The sequence below is a fragment of the Daldinia childiae genome (genome assembly GCF_008694065.1).
Source record: "Daldinia childiae strain JS-1345 chromosome Unknown Scaffold7, whole genome shotgun sequence".
Taxonomy (NCBI): domain Eukaryota; kingdom Fungi; phylum Ascomycota; class Sordariomycetes; order Xylariales; family Hypoxylaceae; genus Daldinia; species Daldinia childiae.
In genome coordinates, this window is record NW_022984648.1 from 1,050,677 (window position 1) to 1,074,265 (window position 23,589).

Sequence of the window (23,589 nt, forward strand, 5' to 3'; positions counted from 1 at the left end):
ATGCTTGGCATGCGAGACATCGAGAATTGCGAAGACTTTAACTATCTGACCTATCTGTTATACTATGTATGTGTATAAGGGGCATGTAGTTGTGAAGGGTCGCTATATGATTGATAGACAACGCTATGCAGATCGCTGCAAATCTGTCATCCAGTGACAGCGGCTCTCAGCATCTTATTTCTTTTTCCTTTTCCCCTTACCTTACTTTACTTCAACAGCCCGCAGGTAAGACGGGCGGGTAGAGCCTATTCGTCCTCCATAAGCAACTATCCTATCTGGCTCAATACACCGAGAAACCTGCTACATTCTAAACGGCTCCAAGTCAACCAATTACAAAGAAGAGTAGAATCAGAATCGTCCCGTCTATGTATTCAGGGTCTTCTTATCTTCCTTGTATAAGTGCCGAGCGGCTAGCAACGTGAACACGCTCCGGAATGAAACGAATAAAGGTCTGCACTCCACGTTTTCCCGCTACTAAGGAGTCTTTGCCGTCGTACAGACGTACTAACTAGTCAATATTCATCAATATTACATGTAGGTACGTCCTCGGGGCTGATACCCGGTGCCTGAAAACGATCTACACACCCTCCCTACCTATCTGCCCTATGCACCTTTTCCAAGGTTTCCTTCGCATGTCACCGAAGCCGGCATGGCTCTTTGTCCAATATATTCACGGTGCATCGATGCATGCATGCATGTACACCGATATCGACTTGGCCTTTTTCGGGATCCAGCATCTGTCTACCGGTAGTTAGTAATTGCTGTCGCAAGCCGGGCGACCGCGGGGCTTTGCCCAGACGGGCAAAGCAGCGAAGTAGGCCATTGAACGCGGCCGGCTCACCGTGCTACCTGCTGATGGCCGAATGGAGGGCTCCAGGTTAGCCGCTGTGTTACTAACCGGACGTCCTATCGTTATGACCTGTCATTTGCGAATATTTATTGGTACCTAGGTATTTACCTACCCCTAAACAAGCCGTGTATATATAGATACCTTATATACCTTGTAAACGAAAAGAAATCTAAGAAGTGTCCTATATCGCGACATATTAACGTAGTGGCACGTAGTAGGGCTTAGTCGTTTCTCTATCTACTCTAAGTCATTATGAGGGACACGAAAACGATGTTTTCAGCGTCGAGTTTTGTGCGAGTACATGTGCCTAGCACAGCACAAACACAGACCCGCATAGGTACCAGGTATGTAGACACAGATGCAAGTGCGTGTGGAGAAGACGGGAAAGTGAGACAGTATCTCGCGGGAGAAACACGTGGGCTAGGAACAAGACGGCCTAGACAGCACGTAAGGCAAGCGGTCTGAGTCGGACGGGTGAGGTGGCTATAAAACACCTACATTAGACTGGATATGTATAAGGTCTACACTCCTATGCTGCAGTATATTGCGTGATATAGATATCTTAAACACCTATAGAATAACAGTAAATATGCATAAGTATAATGTATGAATTGGTTATTGTAGATAAGTGTATGAAATAGAACATATAAGATATCACTTACATACCTCTTACTAAAAAGCTTGTCATCAGAAAAACTGCTATGACAAGTATATAACAGCAATCCAATATGGCAAGCTAGACTGAATATAGAATAATACATATGTAGCGATTAAAAGGTATAGTTACCTACGTAACACCTAAAACTTCATATTCGAACGAGGCATCAACGTATAACTACCTACGTACACATCTATCGTAGCGGCGGGATACGACATTCATACCATAACAACTAAAGTTTACACATCTTCATCTGTCTTCGTCTTCCAGTCAAGAAAAACAAAAAGCCAAAAACACTTCGCCGCAATACTACAGCGTAGTCCTTTCTTCACTACAAAAATAAAACGCCTGCTTTCATGCCAAGAACGGATTGATGTACAAGCAAAAACACAACAAATAAAAACAAGACCAAACCCCGTTAATTGCTCTCCGTAGTCTTTTCTGCAGTTTCACCTGCATTCTCTCCGTTGGCGCTGTTTTCTTCTGATTTGCTGTCATTTGGTTTGGGCGATTCGGGCTTATCATCTGACGCGGGAGGCTCCGGCTGTTTCTCTGGCTTCTTCGTCTTGATGATGCCGAGTAGACTATCCCCCGTGTCTCTAAAGCCGTCTATCTTGCTTAGTCGGCTGATGAGGTATTCGATATCGGATTCCATCCTACGATCCCCTTAGTTAGTTGATTAAGTAGATGATGAGGAATGTTAATATCATTGCTTACCGTTTGATACCTGTCTCGGTCTTAGGTTCCAATCCCTGTAACGTTTTGCCCACCTGGCTCTTGTAACTGTCAAAGACGGGCGTCATGATCAATCTTACAGTGCCTTCTGGCAGATGTTTTGTGAGCACTCTATGAAGCGTGACCGTCTCCTTAACCAGCGTTTCCATGTATAGATTCACAGTTGATTCGGTCTTCTGGTCCCAGTCGAGCGCCCTCATACTCTTTGCATGAGCCGAGGCGCGGCCGCTCATGATCTCGACTAGCTTGTCATATATGCTGTTTTGGTGTTCTTGGAAAAGGCGCTTAACCTTGTCGAACTCACCCATGAGGTTAGCAACGTTGCCATGGTTGACGTTGGGACCTGAACCCGCATGCCGGCGAACGAATTCGCGGACGTGAGGAATAAGCGTAGAGATAAATGCTAGAGCTTGCGAGGCGAGGGCTAGATGTCTCGTCGTGATGTTTTTCAGGCCTGCTGAACGAGTGGCGCCCGCGCCGAGGATAAGTTGTGTGCACCGAGAATTAAAAAGTTGCAAGTACCCGATTAGAGAGCTGGATACGTCAGATGCCATGGACGGAATTCCAGATATGAGATGTAAGAAATGAGACATCCCTTCTATGCATAATATTGCTGAATTGGGTAGTATAAACGTCTCGCCGTCTATTATGGCACTTCTTGTCCTCTCCTTCGTTGCGCCATTAGATTCAGCCCGAGGTCGCCCGTTGGAGCTCTGCTTGCTATCCGCTTCAGAGAACGGTGTCCAGATCTTGCTTCCTTCTAACCAGGCATCACTATCCCTCGTACTACTGTCTAGTATACGTTTGAGTAAGATGGTGTTTTCGTCAGTGAAATCTTTAGCGCTCCACTGATCAGATTCCATGCCTTGGGCCAATTTTTGCTTCTCTGCATCGCCATGTGACTGGATGAAATCTTTAATTTGGGAGTTAACGATGTTTTTTAGTGAGGTTCCGCTTCGACCAGAAATTGCTTCGCACTCGTTTGCAAAGTACAGGTTAAGCGTAAAGTACCGCAAGAACCATATCAAAGGGAGATGTGAACTTTGTTCAGATCGGACGCGAAGCACTTTTACGATCTTTTCCTGGGAGACATCAACCGCCTGTCCGTAAAGGTTTGCTAGGTCCATGGTTAAGTGGATATCCTCCTGCAAATCGCGATTTGCGCTATTAAGAGGAGGTGATTTTAGAGGAGGCGGTGACTTCAGGCCAGCCTCGAAATCTATGGGCTGCTGACCCATGGAGCTCGCAACATCAAATAGCACTTTGACCTGAGTGCTCAGCCTCCGCAGTGTCTCTGTGACGCTAATATACATCTTGACGAAGAGAGCCTCAGCATCTTGTTCGTCAAGCGCTCGAAGATTCCGTGCGAGGATAGATGATTTTTCCTGCTGAGTTAGGCGCTTTGAGCTCATTGTAGATGCAGACATTACAGATTCATTGTCATCGTCGTTAGAAGTCGGAAGTGGCCGTTTTATGAGCTGTCGGATTTCCCGTAGGACGACCTCTCGATAGGACGCTATGGCAATTGTAACATGCTTGGAGCGGTGCAATCCATCTAGAATTGGCATTAGTTGGGCGCGGAGACCTCCAGTTGCGGCCAAATAAGCCGGATGCGCTGTCGATTCTCTGCTGGGTACACCGCGAGATCGCATGGCTGAACTGCTCCACCTCAGTAAAACCTCCTGGGATGAGACGGTATCAACATGGTGCTTCAAATCACCTAACAATATATCGATAAATTTAGTCTCAAGCGCTTTGCCTATGCGGAATCGAAGAGTAGAAATGTCACCGTTCACGCCCTGGAGGGCAACGGCGTCTCTGAGATCACACAACTGATAATCATGATTTTCAATCTTTCCGTAGCGTGGTATCCGCTCGCCAGCAATTAATTTCTCAAGAGAATCGATACTCTCCAATGCTTTTTCGACCTCCCCTGAGTCTACCAAAGCTTCACATGCCGCGACTGATTGAACAATCTCCTTCAACTGTTTTACGGCGTCATTTAGCTGCTGTAGATTCTCGCGTCGTCGTTGCTTTTGGACGATTTCCAATCCATTGGTGGCAATCTCTTGGTCGAGGGTCTCGAGCTCTTGCCGTAGCGTCTTTATCCTTTCTACCGATTCAGCTGCCTCGGAGTGTAATTCTCTTAACGACCCTAAAGCTGTAAAGAATGTTGTAGAAGCCGTTGATATAGACGAGATGAGGTGCATTTCGATAGTATCCATATACCATGATAATTTTTCCTGTAATATCGCATTCGTAGCGAGGGTTTTACGGGGAGCCGGTACATCCCCATTAGAAGCATTTTTCTCTCCTATAGAACCAGGAGGTGGCCGTACGACCTCGGATCGTTCGCTAACAACATCAAATGTGCGAGGATTCTCTAGATGAAAATCATCATCGAAGTAGACGTTCGGAATGGTAGATAAGGGTGGCGGACCCTGGCTCGCTATTTTCCGGCTAAAGCTAGAACTAGATCTTCTACGCATCGGGCGTACCGTAGGTGATTCAATCGGTGATATCGACCTAATCGAAGATCCTGACACTTTTCGAGAGCTGGAAGGACGACTGCCCGGTTTTAGACGCCCATCGTCTACAGCACTTGCAAACTCTTCGGCCCTACCACGTCCAAATACATGCTCACTTCCGTCATCGTCGCTCTCTTTTACACGCCTCAGCTGTTCATAAAGAGCTCCAACCTGTGTCAGGTAAGGTTTGAACTCGGAAGGATCGACGTGAGGTATGTTGGTTAACGTAACAGGTGGTATATCTCGCGCGGTGGGCGGTTTATGAGCACTAGAAGCGGGAGCGGATGTATGTGGTAGTAGACCCGTCCGGACTATCGGTGGTTGAAGTAAGGTAGAGATAGCATTTTGTCCCGTTTCGTGAACAGTTTGCGACCAACTACTTGATGTATCGAGATGACCCCCAATAGAGCGAATAGAGTGTATGGAGCTCGCAGTCGAGCCTCGTCGTGCTGTGGCATGCGAAGCAACGGAGCCTTGTCGATGAAATGGGAATTCGGATCGGGCGGTGGGTGATAGAGGTGGTAGGCTGTCGACGGACTTGCGAGCTTCTGCGTTGGAGAACATTGCGAGGGAAGCCGGAAGGCTTATTGACAAAGCTCGCTAAAAGGGCTACCGGGGAATCATAGCTATGCCGAAGCTAACCAAACGTCTAGTATAAGACGCCAGTGAATACAAGTTGGTTGCGCCGAGGAGTCGCAACTCGATCGATATAAAGGAGGTAGCTAGAGGATTAGGCGACGACGAGTTTCGATTATATATTTAGGTCTATACGTTAGAAGGTCAACCAACTGGTAGATAGGCCGTTGATATATGTTATACGTAAGTTGACACCAATACCAATGTGTACCTAATATATGGTATCGCAAATAGTTGGGTCCTGAATCTTAGTAAATGTTAAGGTATGCGCACTTGTAGCCAGCTAGCTCAAATGTACCGAATCAGATAAGTTCCCATACGTTTCATTTAATGGCGCTAGTAATCGAAGGTTACATGCCGTTTTCCGACGGTAATTAATGCTGATAACTGCATAATTAGCCTGTCTAACAATTGAGATATGTACGTATTAGAGATATCATATAACACGTGATATTGGTGGATGAACTTGAGCCAGCTAAAGAATATTCAGGGGTTAACCCATTGAGGTTCGAATAAAGCCTAGCGTTATATGCAACCTCTCAACGCGCCCCCTACGGCGGACCATTATGACATTAGTGCCAAAATCAAGAAAATAGGTCAGGGCTGTCCAAAAGAGGCTAGTATGAAAGGTGCACAGTATACTATGCGGGGTATATACAAAATTCTTATATTATTTAATAACTTTTTGAGTATTCTTTCTAAAATTTAAAGAAAATATCATTATTTCAATTGAAGTATGAAAAAAATCATTAAACTAATTGTGTAATTGTTTAAATTTATTTCGTAAAGATAATATGTCATATATGTATAAATAACGGACTTCGTCCTGGATGATATATATACGGGGTCATAAAGGGTATCACGTGCTGTATATGACTTACTGGATATTGATATAATACGCTATACGATACGCCAGCCAAAAGATATATACATGCAACCTGTATCATTATTTTCGCATTAATCAAGGCTATAAAATGATATTAATTATATTTTTGGAAATCGTATATTGGTAAAGTTATTTGAATATGTGTAAGTGTTATTAAATTCGGATATTTTGAGGCTAAGGTAAAGGCTAGTTATATTTGATTGGCTATTCGACTTTTGGTTGGCCTTATATTTACACTTACAAGCTTTTAATAACACTACGAATATTGGGTCAAATTACATGCAACCTGGATAGCAATTTTTATCATTTTTGAATCAAAATATTGGTGTATTTTGAAAAATAATTGGATTAATATTCGTAAAGTTATTGCGGTATAAGGTTAAAAGGGGTGTTAATTGTGTATACAGCGTATATTAATTGAGCTTATACTGTATTTTTGCCTTACTATTACCTTATTAGACATAGTGCCACCTATTTTCTTGATTTTGGCACTAATGTCATAATGGTCCACCGTACCCCCAGCAAAAACGCGTCTCCATTTCGCGTGTCAATTAACGCGGGTTCCCAAATTAAATCTTTCAACTTTCAACCCCTCGATCCATAGTCACCATAATCGCTAATGATCCTATAACTCATAACACTTGGTTCAACTATTACGATTCTCTGAATAGAACACTCAAGGACGTACATATCCGGTATCCAAGATGGATCGCCAATCAGTCTACTCAGTTTCCGTCTTCCAGTCCAACTCTGGACCAAACGAAGATAGCCGGCTGCAAATACAAGAACAACTTGTAACTTTTATCCTCGAATTCAGACACGACAATATCTTCGTCTATCGAGATCAGCTAAGAGAAAATGCGTTATTAAAAAAGTACTTTTGCGATGTTAACATTACCGACTTAATCAAATATAACGAAGAGCTTGCGCACCGAATAGTCACAGAACCCGCCGAGATTATTCCTCTCGTATGTCATATACTACTTACCGAGATATTGATCCAAATTAACTAATAACATATAATAGTTCGAAGGGGCCCTCAAGAAATGCACACACCGAATCATCTTCCCCCACGAACCTAAAGCTGTTGTCCCTGAGCACCAATTACTCCTCCACTCCAGCGCAGAAGATGTCTCGATCCGGAATCTGGATTCTGATACTATCGCAAGGCTTGTTAGGGTGCCTGGCATCGTCATTGGTGCCTCTGTTATGTCTTCTAAGGCCACAGAGTTACATATTCAATGCCGAAATTGCCTACACACACAGATGATCCCCGTCCTAGGTGGATTTACCGGTGTAACACTTCCGCGAACTTGTGGTCGCCAGAGACCTCCCAATGACCCATCCGAAAAGTGTCCTCTAGACCCTTACTTTATCACCCACGAAAAGTCCAAGTTTGTCGATCAGCAGATTATTAAGCTTCAAGAAGCCCCTGACCAGGTGCCCGTAGGAGAGCTTCCACGACATGTTCTCATCTCCGCAGACCGATACCTTACGAATAGGGTCGTTCCGGGATCAAGGTGCACGATCATGGGCATTTTCTCTATCTACCAGAACAAGGGTTCCAAGAACTCGTCTACAGGCGGTGCTGTTGCTATAAGAACGCCTTATTTACGAGCCGTGGGTATCCAGACAGATATGGATGCCACAGCTAAAGGACACTCAATCTTCTCCGAGGAGGAAGAACAAGAATTCATGGAACTTAGCCGAAGACCTGATCTCTATGATGTTATGGCCGATTGTATTGCCCCATCGATCTATGGCAATCGAGATATTAAGAAAGCCATATTGTGCTTACTACTTGGAGGATCCAAGAAAATCTTACCTGACGGCATGAAATTAAGAGGTGACATAAACGTGCTCCTCCTCGGTGACCCTGGTACTGCGAAGTCGCAACTCTTGAAATTCGTCGAGAAAGCTGCTCCCATATCTATCTATACATCGGGTAAAGGTTCCTCGGCAGCTGGTTTAACAGCTTCCGTGCAGAGAGATCATTCCACGCGAGAGTTTTACCTCGAAGGTGGTGCAATGGTATTAGCAGATGGTGGTGTGGTATGTATCGATGAATTTGACAAGATGCGAGACGAAGACCGTGTCGCGATCCACGAAGCTATGGAGCAGCAGACCATCTCGATTGCCAAGGCAGGTATAACAACAATTCTAAATGCGCGAACCTCAGTCCTCGCGGCAGCCAACCCCATCTTCGGCCGGTACGATGACATGAAGACGCCGGGCGAGAACATCGACTTCCAGACGACCATTCTGTCCCGTTTCGATATGATCTTCATCGTGAAAGACGACCACAACAGAGACAAGGACGAGCGCATTGCAAAGCACGTCATGGGTATCCACATGGGCGGCCGTGGCCTCGAAGAGCAAGTTGAGGGCGAAGTACCCGTCGAGACGATGCGGCGGTACCTCAGCTACTGCAAATCGTGAGTCGTGCCCCTTTTCTTAACTGCCCCATAACCAACAAACGCTAACCTATCTTCCAGTCGCTGCGCTCCTCGCCTCTCCCCCGAAGCCGCCGAGAAGCTATCCTCGCACTTCGTCTCGATCCGGAAACAAGTCCACGCCTCCGAACTTGAAGCCAACGCGCGCTCCAGCATCCCCATCACAGTGCGACAACTCGAAGCCATCGTGCGCATCACAGAAGCTCTCGCAAAACTTACTCTTTCCCCCATGGCCACCGAGCAGCACGTCGACGAAGCCATCCGGTTATTCCTGTGCTCGACGATGGACGCCGTCACACAGGGGACCGCGAACCAAGGCGGCCGCGAGCTGAACGAGGAAGTCACACGTCTTGAACAGGAGCTTCGCCGACGCTTGCCTATTGGGTGGAGCACCAGCCTGGCTACTCTACGCCGCGAGATGGTTGAAGGGAAGGGGTTCAGCGAGCAGAGTTTGAACCGCGCGCTTATGATACTGCAGAGACGGGATACGATTATGTTCCGCAATCAAGGTGCGCAGGTATACCGAAACGGTGCTTAGAGTGGATGGGATGAAGTGGTTAGATATGGCCTATGTGATTGATTCATGACGGAAGCTGCTTCATTTGGCTCGGCGTTCAGGTTGTGCTCGACAACAAGGTATCGACATACGTGGTTATGATTCTGAGATGCAATTTACGTACGAGTGTGCCATAGTAGTAATTACGAACGACGTAGATGTTGAATAAAGGAAAAAGAAATTATATGCTACGTCTCATCTATGGTATTGGGTTTAGAATAATTATGCCATGATTACGGACATGTCGTGAGAACTAATGGAAAATACATAAATCTAGTCAAGGCAATGGTATAGAGATATATCAACGGCATTAGCAGTTTGCTATCTACTTGAATCACAATAAATAAAGGGGTCATTCCGTCCAATCCTCCCGATGAGAACAAACCAGCCGTAGGAAAATAAACGAAATCTTATTCCATTCTCATCATTCAATTTCCTATCATAGTAATCCTTACAATACTCTCGTCAAGCCTACACGTAAGCGATCGTATTATCCACCCTAACAGTACCAACAACACCCAACGGCGCTTCACCACCCGCAACCGCAGGGCCACGGGCCACGATCTCGCCGGTGTAACTCTCATCGGTGATCTTGTGGCCTTCCGTATCTCTGAATAGAACCTCGATGGCGCTTACAGGGGGTCCGAAATGCACGCTGCTTCCATCGCCCAACACGCGGTAATCGTTGAACTGAGTTTGGGAGACGGCACCTGCAACTCGAGGAGCAGAAAGGGCATAGATAACGCGGGCGCCAGTGAATACGCGTAGGTCTGATAGTGTTTGCTCCGAAAGTCGAGGGGCGTCGGTGCCTGCGGGGTCTGCGACGTACAAGAGGCGGAGTTTGCCGGGTTTAGGAGTTGGGGTTGGGGAAGAGCCGATCTGGGGGTGCAGGGAGTCGTTGTACGAGGCGAGGAGGGAGGCCGCGGGCATAACACCATCTTGGATGAGACTGCGTGTTTGCGCCCAATGTGAGGCACGTGTAAGGAGCGAGGCGCCAACTTTAGTTTTAGTCTCTTCGTGGGTCTTCTTGAGGGTTTGGGGAGTAGCGACGACGATGGTGGGCGCGACACCAGTGGTGGCTAGGATCAGGTCGGACGTAACACCGGCGACGGAGTTGAAAGCCACAGAGGCATTAGAGTAGAGAGCCGCGAGTGTTAGGACTAGAGGGAAAGACGCCGATAGGGAAGCAGAAGACAGGAAGAGATCAGCAGGTGAGAAGCGTTCCTTTTGAGGGATTGCCGTAAGCTGGGCCGAGATGGCGGACACAAGGTTTCCTTGGGTGAATCGGACCATCTCTTCAAGGGTGCCCGACTTAGACTGCCAAAAGACAACAACATCCTGGATCTCAGCCTTGGGGTCGGCCGGGGGCAGTTCAGTACCAGCCGTGACAGGGTTGTCGTTCAGGATATCTTGCCAAGTAGAGACATTGACGCTGCCACCCACACCCTTAGGGACCTCGTTCCAGTCGAGATGCTTGTTACCCTCATCAACAACCCAGATGAGCTGGCGAAGACCCGGGTAACTCGAAACAGCGTTATCGAACGGGAAAGCCCCGGGCGCTGTAACAACGGTGTCCGCACCAGACCTCTGGAGCATCGAGATTATCGCATCCTCTGGCTGGTCAAAAGGCAATAGAATAGCAGTCAAGTTATAGAAGCTGCAAGCAAACAAAGTGGCAATAAATTCCACAGAGTTAGGAAGATAGATAGCCACCTTCTTTCCGCCTTGAGAAGTGATATGCTTTCCAACCAAGTTGATCTGCCGCGTGATATCGCCTATATTAAGTTATTAGTCGTAATTCATTTCCAAAGTTGAGAAAATTGTCTTACCGAGATCATGTTCGATGACTTTCTCACTCCCTAGAACAGTCAAGATGCGCCCCCTTGTCTTGGGACCACTTTCATCGGAAGGGCCGGATACAGCTCTACGCCAGACATCTCTCAGATCTCCATCTCGACCTTGGGCCCATTTCGAAGCACCCGGATCTTTAACATTCAAACCAGTATTGAGAGGTAAACCATGAGGAGCTGAGTTGCCGCGGTAGACGGGTGATTCTCCCTCATTACGGACTGGCGAGCTTGAAGCTTGGCGAGCGAGAAGCATAGGGTGGATATCAGGCTCAACTCGGTTCATGATAGAATATGTTAGGAGCAGCACCAAGGCCGTAGAAATTAGCGTAGAGTAGCCATTCCACTGGGTCAAGAGGGAGCTAAGTCCCTCGTCGAACTGGGTCAAAAGACTACCAGCGCTCATGTTGGTTAAAGTTAGATATCGGCTTTTATATTGCTAATATCAAGTTGCAATTCGGTAGGTTTCCCCTCAAAAGGATGGTTAAATAGATTGCAATTATAGGTAGTTACGCCATTAAACGACGGAACGATTGGAATCGTATGAAAAAAAAAAAAATAGAAGGTAGGTAGACTTGAAGAGAGTCGGAATCCTTTCTAAGTGAATCCGTCCGCGGTCTAAGAACGAGGGACCCCGATGAGGTGAGATGCTTCGGTGGGGACTTGGACTTGGGACTTGGGACTTGTTAGGGAACTCGTTGTCAGCCCTGTGACGCAAGGAGCATCCGAGCCTAAAATCCATACTAAGGCAGGTACCAAAGTACCTAATCATGGCTCGTGCGGCTACAGCTCCCCTAAAGTAAATCTTGGCACTAAGATTAAAATGCTACAAATATGATGACTAATAAATGTAACAGTAGATTTGGGTTGTTTTCGCAACTGACTTGACAACCAAAATCATCCTCCAAAGAAAACAAAGCAGAATCATTCCATCAGACGTAGCTCAACGACGAGGGCTGCGCTCTCAGCGCCACCATATTATACTAACCTCAGGTACTAACTAATAAGACAGGTAATAGCAGCAGATAAATGTCATTCAATTGACTCCACTTCCGATTCAAACATCCTTTCTCCTTTCTCTTCTACAGAAATAGGTCATACTATCAGTATTGTTTCAAGACGGCAGCCTGCACACGTATTTTCGACACGAACGTCTAGTTCATTTGTCTGTACTCTCGACTTCGAGACACCCGACCAGCGATAATAATCATGTCTCTATCGATGGCAAAGACGATCGTAACCCCCAAGAAACAAACACCTTCTACGCCACCAGTCACGGACAGCCCAGGCACGTGGCGACATCCGCGCCTACAAGAGATTACCCAGCGACAGGAGGCTACTACATTCACCGATGGGAACGTCAAGCGCATCGCCGTTAATATCGTCGTGCTTATAGCATTGATCTTTCTGCATTCTCTTCTGGCGCGGGTACTGCCATCTAAGAAATCATTCCCCTACGCGTACGCTTCCGTATCCTAATCTAACTAGCTCAACGACGCTAACCTTCGCAGTGTCTGGAACTACTCGCGATACGCATACTGGACGGTTCTTGCCATACCCCTCTTTAACATCGGCACGAATCTCCTGCCTCTGCTCAGGCCCAAAGATGATCTATCCGATATCCCCCTAACCCCTGGCCAGCGAAGATTACTGGGCCTACCACTCACCTCCGCGCCGCCTACGCCAGGCTCTGCATATAGCACGCCGCCCCGCTACTCCCGAACCCCTTCAATCTCCGGATCTGCGGGTAGCAAACGCAGCTTCTCCGCCTCCCCTCGCAGCTCTACCTCCAACTTTGGCAGTTCTATTGGACTGAATGGAAATGGCAATCTCGCTGGATTAGCGTCTCCACAGAGTCCCTTACTACAGAAAGCCATGAACGGTGCGCGCCGGTCTTCGATAAGCTCCCTGGGATCTCCTAGTCCTATGGGCGCCAGCACAGGATTCTCTTCGTTCTACGGCGGAGTCCCTGATAGCCCTAGCCCCAGCCCTGCAAACGGGAAGAGAAGTACGGTTGGATTGAGCAGCAAGTGGCTGTATGAGAGGGGACGCGACCGCAGAAGTTCATCAAGCAATGCATGGTTACATAACTAGGGAAAAGGATAAATAATGTAAGGTAGAATGCGAAATACTAGCTTTCGCTACACTCATGAGCCGCGCGTGTGAAAATTAAGTATAGACGTCAATATAGGCGAGACTAGTGCAACGCGGGATGTTACAGCATATTGGAGTTTTTGTGGACGCAACTGAGGTTTGCCACGGTGGAATAAGCCAGGAGTTGTCTATTGCTCGTTATCATAGCAAATGCACAAGAATTTAATTGTAGTCCTGATACGAGGTTGCTATGTGTCTTGTCTAATTCAGTTAATTAGGTAGCATAGTTACCAAGTAAAAATGGCAAGTATCAGTTGATAATAGCCTTCAAAATCGCATACTATTAACTCCAATAAGAGCTGTCGCAACTTCTTGAGACAGCACTTTATTACCGTAGATACCAAAGGTAGGTACTCAAAATAGAACCTTTACCAGAGGATACTCCTTCCCTTAGGCTTCCAAGTAACACCTATTCCAACTTATTCTAAAAGGCAGTTCCCTCAGATATAACCGTAGGCTCCTGCACAAATTTTGGGAATAGCTGCTCAATGTAAAGCACGAGCAAAGCAACTGCGATAGGCATTAAGTCATACTTTTAAAAATTATGCCTTAGACCTAGAATTTATAACCCTCACAACTATAATTCCTACTAAAAATTAGGTACTTTTCTATCCTTTTCTTTAACTCCCACTTAATCAACATCCAGCCCGTCCGTGACGTCTCAAAAATTTCATCGGAAATAACTATTCTAAACAACACTACATACAGAGGATTAAGCCCTAGAACCGTTATACCAACTGTTACATTTTAATGGTCTTCTTAAATATACAGACATATCACTAGCAAACTAAACTCCTGCTGGTAACTAGGTACCTATCATGGCAGAACGACATAGAAACCGAATGACGATTATATCACCAAGAGGTCTTGAAGTGTCCACCGTCACACTCATGGGTTTCCAAAATTCCGGAGCCTACGCAAAACGATTCGTGGATCAAAGCGAAAGCATAACCAATTGCTGCCGAGTGGCCGCTTCTCTGCACGAACATAAAAGCCTACCTTGGGCGCAGAAGATAACCGCCGAAAGAACCCGGATTATCACCTTCGTGACCTTGTTGCCTCCAGAAGTCAAGGCTAAACATCAATCCCTTCCACCTTCTGCCAGGACCACGCAGAGAGCGCAGAGCCAGGAGCTGAAGCCGTATCCAGATGAATGGATAATAGACACATTCAAAACTTTTTCACGATCATAAAAGAGAGTCCTTTCATTTCTGGTAGCTCCACTCCGTTTACGACCTTACGAAGACTTTGCTGCGAGTCTTCTATTACTAGCGTACAGATAGAATACTCTCTGGAAGTAAATGGACTCATCTATCTAGCTAGACTTCTACTAAGCCATGGTAGAAGCACAATCTTCCAGAAAGAATATCAAGACAATCGAATGCTTAGAAAGCTCGGGAAGCAAAAGCTTCCGAAATATCAATCAACTCTTCACAAAAGCTCAAGGTATCGTTACACATTAACCACATGATGGCAACAAAGTCTTGTCGCAACACCTAACAATAAACCTACAACAAGTCGTTGTCAAAGACCCCTTCATCATTTGAAAATTTATTACGCCAGTTCCTTCGATCGCATCAGCAAAATTCCTCAAAGGTCCTTGACGGATAGTCCTGTCACTTAATGCAACACCACGACAAAGCTGTCGCCACCTGTGTGCAAGATGCCACCCAGGTTCGAGATCCAAATACAAGGGCGTACGATGGATTTGCAATAAGATAGATATCAACGAGGACGTTGAAAATCTTGTTTCGTAAGGGGCCATTGATAGACCTATCAATATGCCCAGTCGCTAATCACGATCAACGGCCTCAATGTTGCCCAGCCCGGGACACCCTCGACCTCGAGCGATGACAACAATAATATCTACTTCGATAATAAAAAGCACGCCAGGCTCGATCGCTCATAGTCCATAACGAATATCGAGGCTAGGAATGCCAGCGTGGGTTATACCTTCAACAGGCAAGGTGCTAACTTGGAATTATTCAATTACATGACTACTCTCGAGCAGGCTCTATTCAACATTACTTGACTATGTCTTGTACCCTTGAGTTGGAAACAGTAGGGAAAACTATTATATTTCCTTTATTTCCAGCAATAACAATAAGAATGGTTTAGATGTCGAACAATCAATCTTGACAGAAAGCGAGATTACATTCTTTTGCACGACAACAAGACGGGGTGTAAGATATAAATGACGATGTTGATGATGTGATGGTGATGTGATGATCTCGGGACGATAATACTGAATGCAATGAATTGAGAACGAAGCTTTACGAGGAAAGATGAAGCGATGGATTAATGCAATGCCTTATGATACAATGCGGTGCTTTACAAGTAGTTAGTTGTCAACGAGGATGTTGACTTTTTTCTTTTTCCTCGCGAAGGGTAAATCGATAGTCATAATTAATTAATTAATGCCTCATATTCACGCTTTTCATCGCTTGTTCTATGGACTTGGAATTAAACGTAGCTCTGGATTAAAATCCAAACTAGATTATTCTTCGTAGCTTACTAAAGTAGCTGCTTCTGTCATTATTTCTATCGACTCATTCATATTACACTGTAATGTATGTAACTGTGTAATATAAGCTATTTACTGATGCCACCAACTAGAATCTACATACTGGTATGTATGACTCCGTATACTCCAGTGACCCTGATGCTCATTCAGAATGCTCGCTATGTCCAATTGCTGAAACTTTTATAAAAAAGCATTCCCCTTAAGTAGATGGGATGTTAATGTTTAGGTAGTCATAGCTCATTTCCGCCATCGTTTCCAGAACTTCCATCCCGTCGTTGCGTTGCCGGAGCCAGTCTCCCGCTTGGCGACCTGGTCCCGACCCTGTATCCTCCAAAAAAATACCGGAATCCCAGATAGAACAAATGTAACGACGATGAGCGTCTTCAACGGCTGAGCAAATATCGCGCGGCTGAGTAAGAACAGGCTTACACAGCAGAATATTATGGGAGTCGTAATCCACGTCTTGTATGGCCGCTCTAGCTGCGGCTCCTTCACTCTTAGGATGATCAGTCCTAGAACGGTGAGGAAATAGAACGAATATCCTGCCACCCCATAAAACGTAACGAGTTCCCCAAATTCACCAACGATCACATATATAGCCGTCAAAGTGCCGTTCAACGCTAATGCGTACAGCGGCGTAAAGAAGAGCCCCGTTTCTTCATCGCCGATCATGTTGTGTAGTCGTTTAGAAAACCAATTCCTTGTCCTTGTAGTTGCCATACCAGGCTCCCGGGAACCTATACCCACACGGCTAATAATAGCCGGGACATAACCCTCCTTCGCAGCGGCATAAACAAGCCGGCTGCTAGTAAACGTAGATGAGTTGAGAGCGCCAAAACAAGAGGCGCTAACAATCAGTGCAAAGATAAGTGCGCCGACAGGGCCAAATACTTTATTGCCGAACATAACAGCAACAGTATTAGTAGAGTTGAGGACATCTAGAGGTAAGACAAGAAAATATGAAAAGTTGGCGAGGAGATAGCAAATAATAATAAGAGGCATCGCCGTGTGAATTACACGCGGGAGATCCCTCGAGGGGTTTCGAAACTCGCCAACTACATAGTTCGTCTATGTTGCGATAGTTAGCTATACTGAACTGCCAAGACTCTTACCACCGAGATGAAAACTCACATTATCCCAACCGTCATAAGCCCAAAGTCCGGCATATAAAGCAACAGCCCAATGGGTCGCGTCCGTGCTCGTACCTTCGAACCACGCGTGGTTCTTCCAATCCACATTGGCTTTGCCAGAAGAGGAAAACCCAGTAAGGGCCACCACGATACCACAAATAGTAACGCCTATTAAAGCAATGAATTTTAGGAACATAAGCGTGTCGTTTACGCGGGTTCCAAGCTTGGTCGATATGCAATTCAAGAATGTCACGACGAACAATCCGACAAGGCCAACACTCTTGTTGATCCAAGGGTTTACTGTTTCCGCTTCTGCTCCGATCACGGCGCGCACAAGGTATTCGCCCATGATAATTGCGATTATAGCGGCGCTACCAGGCTTGAGAACGAGGACAGCTACCCATGTGAAGAGAAACCCAGCCAATTCACCCATAATCTTGGATAAATAAGCTTGCGCGCCTCCGTTGAGAGGAATGGCGCCCCCCAATTCCGCATAACTCGCCGCGCCCGTCCAGGCGAGGACGCCCGATATCACCCATACAACTAGCGATGCGCCAGGCGAGCCAACATTTACATTGACCTGGCTAGGGGACGAAAAGATCCCTGACCCAATTACTAACCCTACAATCAACCCCAACCCGTTCAAGTATGTCAGTGTTTTGTGTTTTTCTAGCGAGGGTCCGCCCAGTCCACCATGGCGCTGTGCGGCCGAGGTGGGCGCGCCTAAGGGAGCATAACCAGGAGCGGTAGACGAGGAGAGCGGGAAGAGATTCGCAGCGTAATCGAAGTTGGAGTTGACCGAATACGTTCTTCCATGACCGGATCTTAAATCGGAACGACTCGCGGGATTATTGTAATCTAACGGGTCGTCTTGCTCGAGAGAAAGTTTCCGCGAGGAGGATAATGATGCTCTAGAGTCTGTGTCCGAGTAGGTATCGGGACCGCGACTGGATGATGCTAACGAGGCTAATTCGAGGGAGTCTCGAGCGCCTGGGTGAAGGGCGGACGAATATTGAGCTGGCATCGCAGCTAGCTGAGAGCTATATCGGTACCGGTAGAAGATAAGTGAGTTCGGCTATTGTCTATTTTCTATGTCGTCGAAGAGAAATCATGGTCGGTTATAAGTGGTTCGCGCACGTACGGAAGAAATTCGTGGCGTCAAGAGCTTGTGATGTCAGACACTCGAATAGCCAAGGATATCTGAATAGTTAACGTATTAAGACTTGGAGTTAAGAAGATGCAATGCTAATATTGAAACAGTTGGTATGATTATCTTGAAAAAAACCCAAGCCAGGACAATAGACTGGACAAGTTATGTAGGACTCTAGAAGGAGGGAAAAGGCTGAAAGGTTAGAATAAACCAAATACGGAAGATGGAACAATGAGATTGCGATGGTTGTTTCTGATCTTCTACACGTTCCCCCCACAACTCCTTCCCCTTATTCAAGTCAAGCAATGATAGGGAGGTCTGTGCGGGACCAAATAATAATTCAAGTACCGTACATAATCCTTGGCGCATGATGGTTACCTTACCCATTGATTACCTAATATTAACTTACGATAGATGCATATACCTTCACTGCTTACGTGCATATATTCAAGCTCTTATCACCAAACAAACACCCTAACGTTGTCTTTGTTTGAGGATTGGAGCAAATAAGATTGTTCGTCCTCGCAAAAGGTTCGCAGCTAAACCATCTGATTATCATCTTTAAATGTTTAACAAGCATCTTTACCTTACTATTGAATACCTACCCTGTATATATACGTCCGTCAAGATGCATTCAAGTGAGGCTAATCACAACTTCGGACAACAATCTCAGAAAATACACATAATAAAACAATACGAAGCTATTATAACCGACCTCGAATATGTCTCATAACAGCAATACCGATAGCCATTCTAACAACTTATCTTCTCGTAGCTCTTCTCGTAGCTCTTTTGTCACCATCATCTATGGCGATCCAAATGCTCCGGATATCAATGCTGGGATAGTAGGACTTGTCAGCTCTCTCGCGGGTCGCGAAGTTAATTTTTCAGAGCAATCTGAAGAGGCTAATGAGATTCGTAGAGTAATTCTCCATCAAATGAGCGATCTTCTCTACCTATTGGAATCGGAAGGTACTTCTCCTGATAATAATGGCGATTCAGAGACTGCTGATAAACGAATCCAAAGCGTTCCCCTAGGCCGTGTAACCGCAAAAGGTTGGATCAAGAACCTTGGTCGCGCATGGACTAGAAACGCGGCAGTTAGTTCGCACCTCATGAAGTTTGAAGAGCTATATCCTGACTGGGACTCTACCGACAACTATAAGCTTGCGCGGATTTTGGAGCTGGCTTTTCAAAATCTACATACAGTCCTGCAAGATCTTGAACGGTTGTTTCACGAATTTCCTGATACTTCGGATGAGGAGGACATTGAAGTGGGAGATGTTGACCCTCTGAACCCCTTTTTGAGCGATGACGAATTTGTTTTCAGCGATGATGAACCGGACACGTGTGTTGAACACTGCGAGGATAATTGCCAGGATACTGATGAGTCTGAGTCTACTGATGAAGAGATGCCTGATCTTGAAATATCACGACTCCATATAGATGACAGTTCCAACCTAGAAGAAGTCGTCTAATCACCTAAATCTCTATAGTTATTTGTTGATGTTGACACTCGCAAGACTTTAACTTTGTTACTTAGTAGTTAATTTACAGAAGTGTTGAAACTTACTACCACATAGTTCTTAGATGATTGAGCTATGATAATTTTACTTGATGACTCAAGTGACTAAGCTCTTTACAATTCGTGATGTCTTAGTTAGGTACCTATTATGTTTTGGTTTAAAGATTTTGAATGATCGGATAGTTCCATAAATACAAGCTTTCCAATTAAGGTTAGGCAGCATTGTTAGCGGATTATTAATGTTCCTAATAGCGGGGAAAAATTGGTTACGTACCTAAAGTCCGTTTAACAAATCATGCAAATTCTAATAAAAGGCATTAGTTTTTAAAAGATACACCGTGCAAACGCGGACGGGGTCACGCAGCTAGTATTATTATCACTGATCATTATATTCGGCCAGCAGGCTCGTTCTCTCAAGACAACGGCCATGAGAGCTACCCGATGTATTCCGTTATAAGAAATATTGCAGGTCAGTCGAGACCATACTTGAAGTTTAAAACCGTATGGTCTTCAAGTTCTCGAGCATGCATTGTTCGTCGGACGTATGCTACAGCACAGCTCGACTTGCCTGCTTTAGACAGGAAATGGCGTCAAGCTACGAAGCGCGGGAGGCACCCGGAAGAGGGTAACCGGCTTCGTGGTGAAACAGGCGGTGCTACTGCTTTAAAGCGTGATCATTCCCAATCCACCAACAACCATATGTACATACTTTCCATGTTTCCGTATCCCTCAGGCAACTTACATCTCGGCCATCTTCGTGTTTACACTATAGCCGATGTAGTAGCACGATTCTATATGTTACAAGGCCGTGATGTTCTTCTTCCAATGGGATGGGATGCCTTCGGGTTACCTGCTGAAAATGCAGCAATTGAACGCGGCATTGACCCCGCTGTCTGGACGAGGGACAACATTGCTCGCATGAAAGAGCAGCTCGAGTCGATGAATGCGAGCTTCGACTGGTCACGGGTTCGTTCAGATATATCATGATAATATCAGCGCACCGAATATTAATAACCACGTAGGAATTTGCAACATGTGACCCGGAGTTTTACAAGCATACACAAAAAATATTTCTTCTTCTTCATAAGCATGGCTTTGTAAGTCAGCGGAAAGCGACTGTAAACTGGGATCCTGTCGATAAGACTGTGTTAGCCAACGAACAGGTTGACTCGGACGGTCGGTCGTGGAGATCGGGCGCAAAGATCGAGCTGCGCGAGCTTGAGCAATGGTTCTTCCATATCACCCAATTCAAGGAATCGTTGCTGCGAGATCTCAAGAAACTTAGCAAGGATGATGCTTGGCCCGAGAGAGTCTTGACTATGCAGAAAAATTGGTTAGGACGTACGGAGGGTGCTTACTACGAGTTCCTCATCAATACCGAGAGAAGAACCGAATTTCGCAAGGTAAAAATATACACAACAAGACCAGAAACTATATTCGCAGCCCAGTTCCTTGCTCTCTCCCCACATTCACCTGTCGTACAAAAGTTAGCACAAGGTGATCCAGAACTTCGAGAGTTTATAGAGCGCGTAAAGGATCTTCCCCCTGATGCTACAGAAGGTTACCGGATACCACACCTAAATGCAATAAGCCCGCTTGCCTCCATCAAGGACTTCCGAGAAGAAAATCTCAAGCCTCTTCCAGTATATGTTGCTCCTTATGTTAGAGGAGATTATGAAACTGGAGCAATTATGGGAGTACCAGCCCACGACGCAAGAGATTTTGCATTTTGGAGAAGACATCGCCCCGAAGAGCCCCTTAAATATGCTGTCTCGCCCGACTCAGACGGATCTATCTCTACTCTCAAGGACGAGCCTTACATAGAGGCAGGATTTTTGACCCCTATTACTGGTTCTTACTGCGCAACGCCCTCTAGCGCTGCAGCGAAGGGTATCGTCTCTCAGATCAAAGCTGCGTCCGGCCTCGCAGAAAGTAACACAAAATGGAAAATTAGGGACTGGCTGATTAGCAGGCAGAGATATTGGGGGACTCCAATCCCTTTCATCCACTGCGATATATGCGGCCCGCAGCCTGTCCCCGAAGATCAACTTCCAGTCACCCTTCCCAAAGTTGATCATCATTGGGAAAGTGGCCGCCCCGGTAACCCTCTCGAGTCCGCCGCTGATTGGATCAACACCTCGTGCCCAAAGTGTCACGGCCCAGCCAAGCGAGATACCGATACGATGGACACGTTTGTGGATTCCAGCTGGTACTATATGAGATTTGCAGATCCTAACAATTCAGAGGTCCCGGTGTCCGAAGCCGCGGCAAAAAGCCATCTCCCAGTAGATGTCTACATTGGCGGAGTTGAGCATGCAATTCTCCACCTCCTCTACGCCAGATTTGTGTATAAGGCGGTTATGAGCATTTTGTATCCCGAAATGGGTGTCAATAGTAAAGATGGTAGACATCTTAACTCGCCACTAGGCTTTTCAAGGGAACCTTTTAAGCGGCTCATTACTCAAGGCATGGTACATGGCAAGACGTACACGGACCCTGATAGCGGACGCTTCTTAAAGCCGGATGAAGTGGACTTGTCAAATCCTTCTCAACCGAAAGTAGTGGCATCAGGAAAGGCTGCAACAGTATCCTTCGAGAAGATGTCCAAGTCCAAACACAACGGTGTAGACCCAACCTCGTTTATTTCCAAATATGGATCTGACGCTACAAGAGCTCACATCCTCTTCCAAGCCCCGGTTGGAGAGGTTTTGAACTGGGACGAAGATAAGATTTCTGGCGTTACGCGCTGGTTGCGTCGAGTATATGACTTTGTCCAAGGTGTTCGAAAGTCAAGAAAGTTTGAGCCATTGTCCAGCACTAACTTCGATGGGAAAGCTTATTTCAGCCGCTCTGTGGATGACATGCAAAAGATGAACGAAAAGGAGTCGGCGCAATGGGCTGCTGATGTGGAGGTGTGGCGTACGACGCAGAACACTATCGCGTCCGTTACCAATGCGCTAGAGAAAGTCTACCCCTTAAATACTACAGTATCAAGCCTGATGGGCCTCACAAATATACTGGTCGAAAACCAGATAGCTTCAGATATGATCAAGCGCGAAGCTACACGACGGCTTATACAAATGATGGCGCCCATCACTCCTGCATTTGCTGAGGAGTGCTGGAGCATTCTTGCGCCTAACAGCCGAAGTATATTCGCCAAGGGCGAGCGTATCTGGCCCGTTCAAGACGGATCAGTACAGTTTCTGGGACGAAGCCACGTTTCTTGCGCTGTCCAGGTAAACGGTAGGGTGCGGTGTGTGGTGGATATACCAACGAAACCAGCAGAGATTGCAGATGGTGGTGATGAATTCCGTGACTGGGTTACAGAGGAAATCCTCAAATCACCGGAAGCGCAGGCTAAGCTAGTTGGTGATCTTGATATCAGGAAGGCAAGCAAGGTGTTCCCCGTCAGAGGAGGCGCGGTCGTCAATTATGTAATTCCAAAGAAAAAGGTGTAGATAAAAGGGGATAAAGGAGTACGTATTTTATTAGATACCCAGCTCAATGTTTAGCTAGACGTGTATAGCTAAGATAAATGAATGTATATAACGAAACACAGTAACATATAGAACACTTCCGGCCAATAGACCTCTACATCATACCCAAGATCTAGGTTAGGAACTTTGAGGCCTCGTGTATATGATGCGCTGTAGATGAAATGCTTTTCACCATTATCTAGGTGGGTGGCCGCTATGATGCTCCTTCGCATTATAGTCTGGCTATGTTTAATATATACCATACCTCATCAACCTACTTTAGAGTAGAATTCAAAAACTGTACGTGCGTACATGGTATGACTATAAAAGACTCGCGGTTATACGTATCAGCTCTTTCTCCCCCCTACTCCAAAATTCCTTCCGTACCTCATTAGAAGTCCAGATACGACTTGAGAACTACCTACGTTCCACATTCTGAATACGAAGAGATATAAAACTAGTCTCATACTACGGCAAATTT

The 23,589-nt window shown here is 46.0% G+C and overlaps 6 protein-coding genes across 6 annotated transcripts; 3 read left to right on the top strand and 3 right to left on the bottom strand.

The window, feature by feature from the left end:
* Positions 1–1,926: 1,926 nt before the first annotated feature.
* On the bottom strand, positions 1,927–5,335 carry GL218_06578 (Vacuolar protein sorting-associated protein 54, chloroplastic; the record flags this gene model as incomplete). Its single annotated transcript, XM_033583300.1, has 2 exons — positions 1,927–2,164; positions 2,226–5,335. The coding sequence occupies 2 exons, from the start codon at positions 5,333–5,335 to the stop codon at positions 1,927–1,929; spliced, it is 3,348 nt and encodes a 1,115-aa protein (XP_033433427.1).
* A 1,662-nt stretch (positions 5,336–6,997) lies between these two features.
* On the top strand, positions 6,998–9,284 carry GL218_06579 (DNA replication licensing factor mcm5; the record flags this gene model as incomplete). The annotated part of the gene is made up of 3 exons (XM_033583301.1): positions 6,998–7,261; positions 7,320–8,728; positions 8,789–9,284. The coding sequence occupies 3 exons, from the start codon at positions 6,998–7,000 to the stop codon at positions 9,282–9,284; spliced, it is 2,169 nt and encodes a 722-aa protein (XP_033433428.1).
* A 489-nt stretch (positions 9,285–9,773) lies between these two features.
* GL218_06580 (putative amp-dependent synthetase ligase protein) lies at positions 9,774–11,555 on the bottom strand (the record flags this gene model as incomplete). Its single annotated transcript, XM_033583302.1, has 2 exons — positions 9,774–11,077; positions 11,132–11,555. The coding sequence occupies 2 exons, from the start codon at positions 11,553–11,555 to the stop codon at positions 9,774–9,776; spliced, it is 1,728 nt and encodes a 575-aa protein (XP_033433723.1).
* Positions 11,556–12,358: 803 nt separating this feature from the next.
* On the top strand, positions 12,359–13,243 carry GL218_06581 (uncharacterized protein; the record flags this gene model as incomplete). The annotated part of the gene is made up of 2 exons (XM_033583303.1): positions 12,359–12,609; positions 12,661–13,243. The coding sequence occupies 2 exons, from the start codon at positions 12,359–12,361 to the stop codon at positions 13,241–13,243; spliced, it is 834 nt and encodes a 277-aa protein (XP_033433722.1).
* A 2,821-nt stretch (positions 13,244–16,064) lies between these two features.
* GL218_06582 (Y+L amino acid transporter 2) lies at positions 16,065–17,981 on the bottom strand (the record flags this gene model as incomplete). Its single annotated transcript, XM_033583304.1, has 2 exons — positions 16,065–16,895; positions 16,959–17,981. 2 exons carry the CDS (start codon positions 17,979–17,981, stop codon positions 16,065–16,067), a joined length of 1,854 nt encoding a protein of 617 aa, XP_033433721.1.
* Positions 17,982–18,829: 848 nt separating this feature from the next.
* Positions 18,830–23,090, top strand: GL218_06583 (Leucine-tRNA ligase, mitochondrial; the record flags this gene model as incomplete). Its single annotated transcript, XM_033583305.1, has 3 exons — positions 18,830–19,455; positions 20,148–20,598; positions 20,655–23,090. The coding sequence occupies 3 exons, from the start codon at positions 18,830–18,832 to the stop codon at positions 23,088–23,090; spliced, it is 3,513 nt and encodes a 1,170-aa protein (XP_033433720.1).
* Positions 23,091–23,589: the final 499 nt, after the last annotated feature.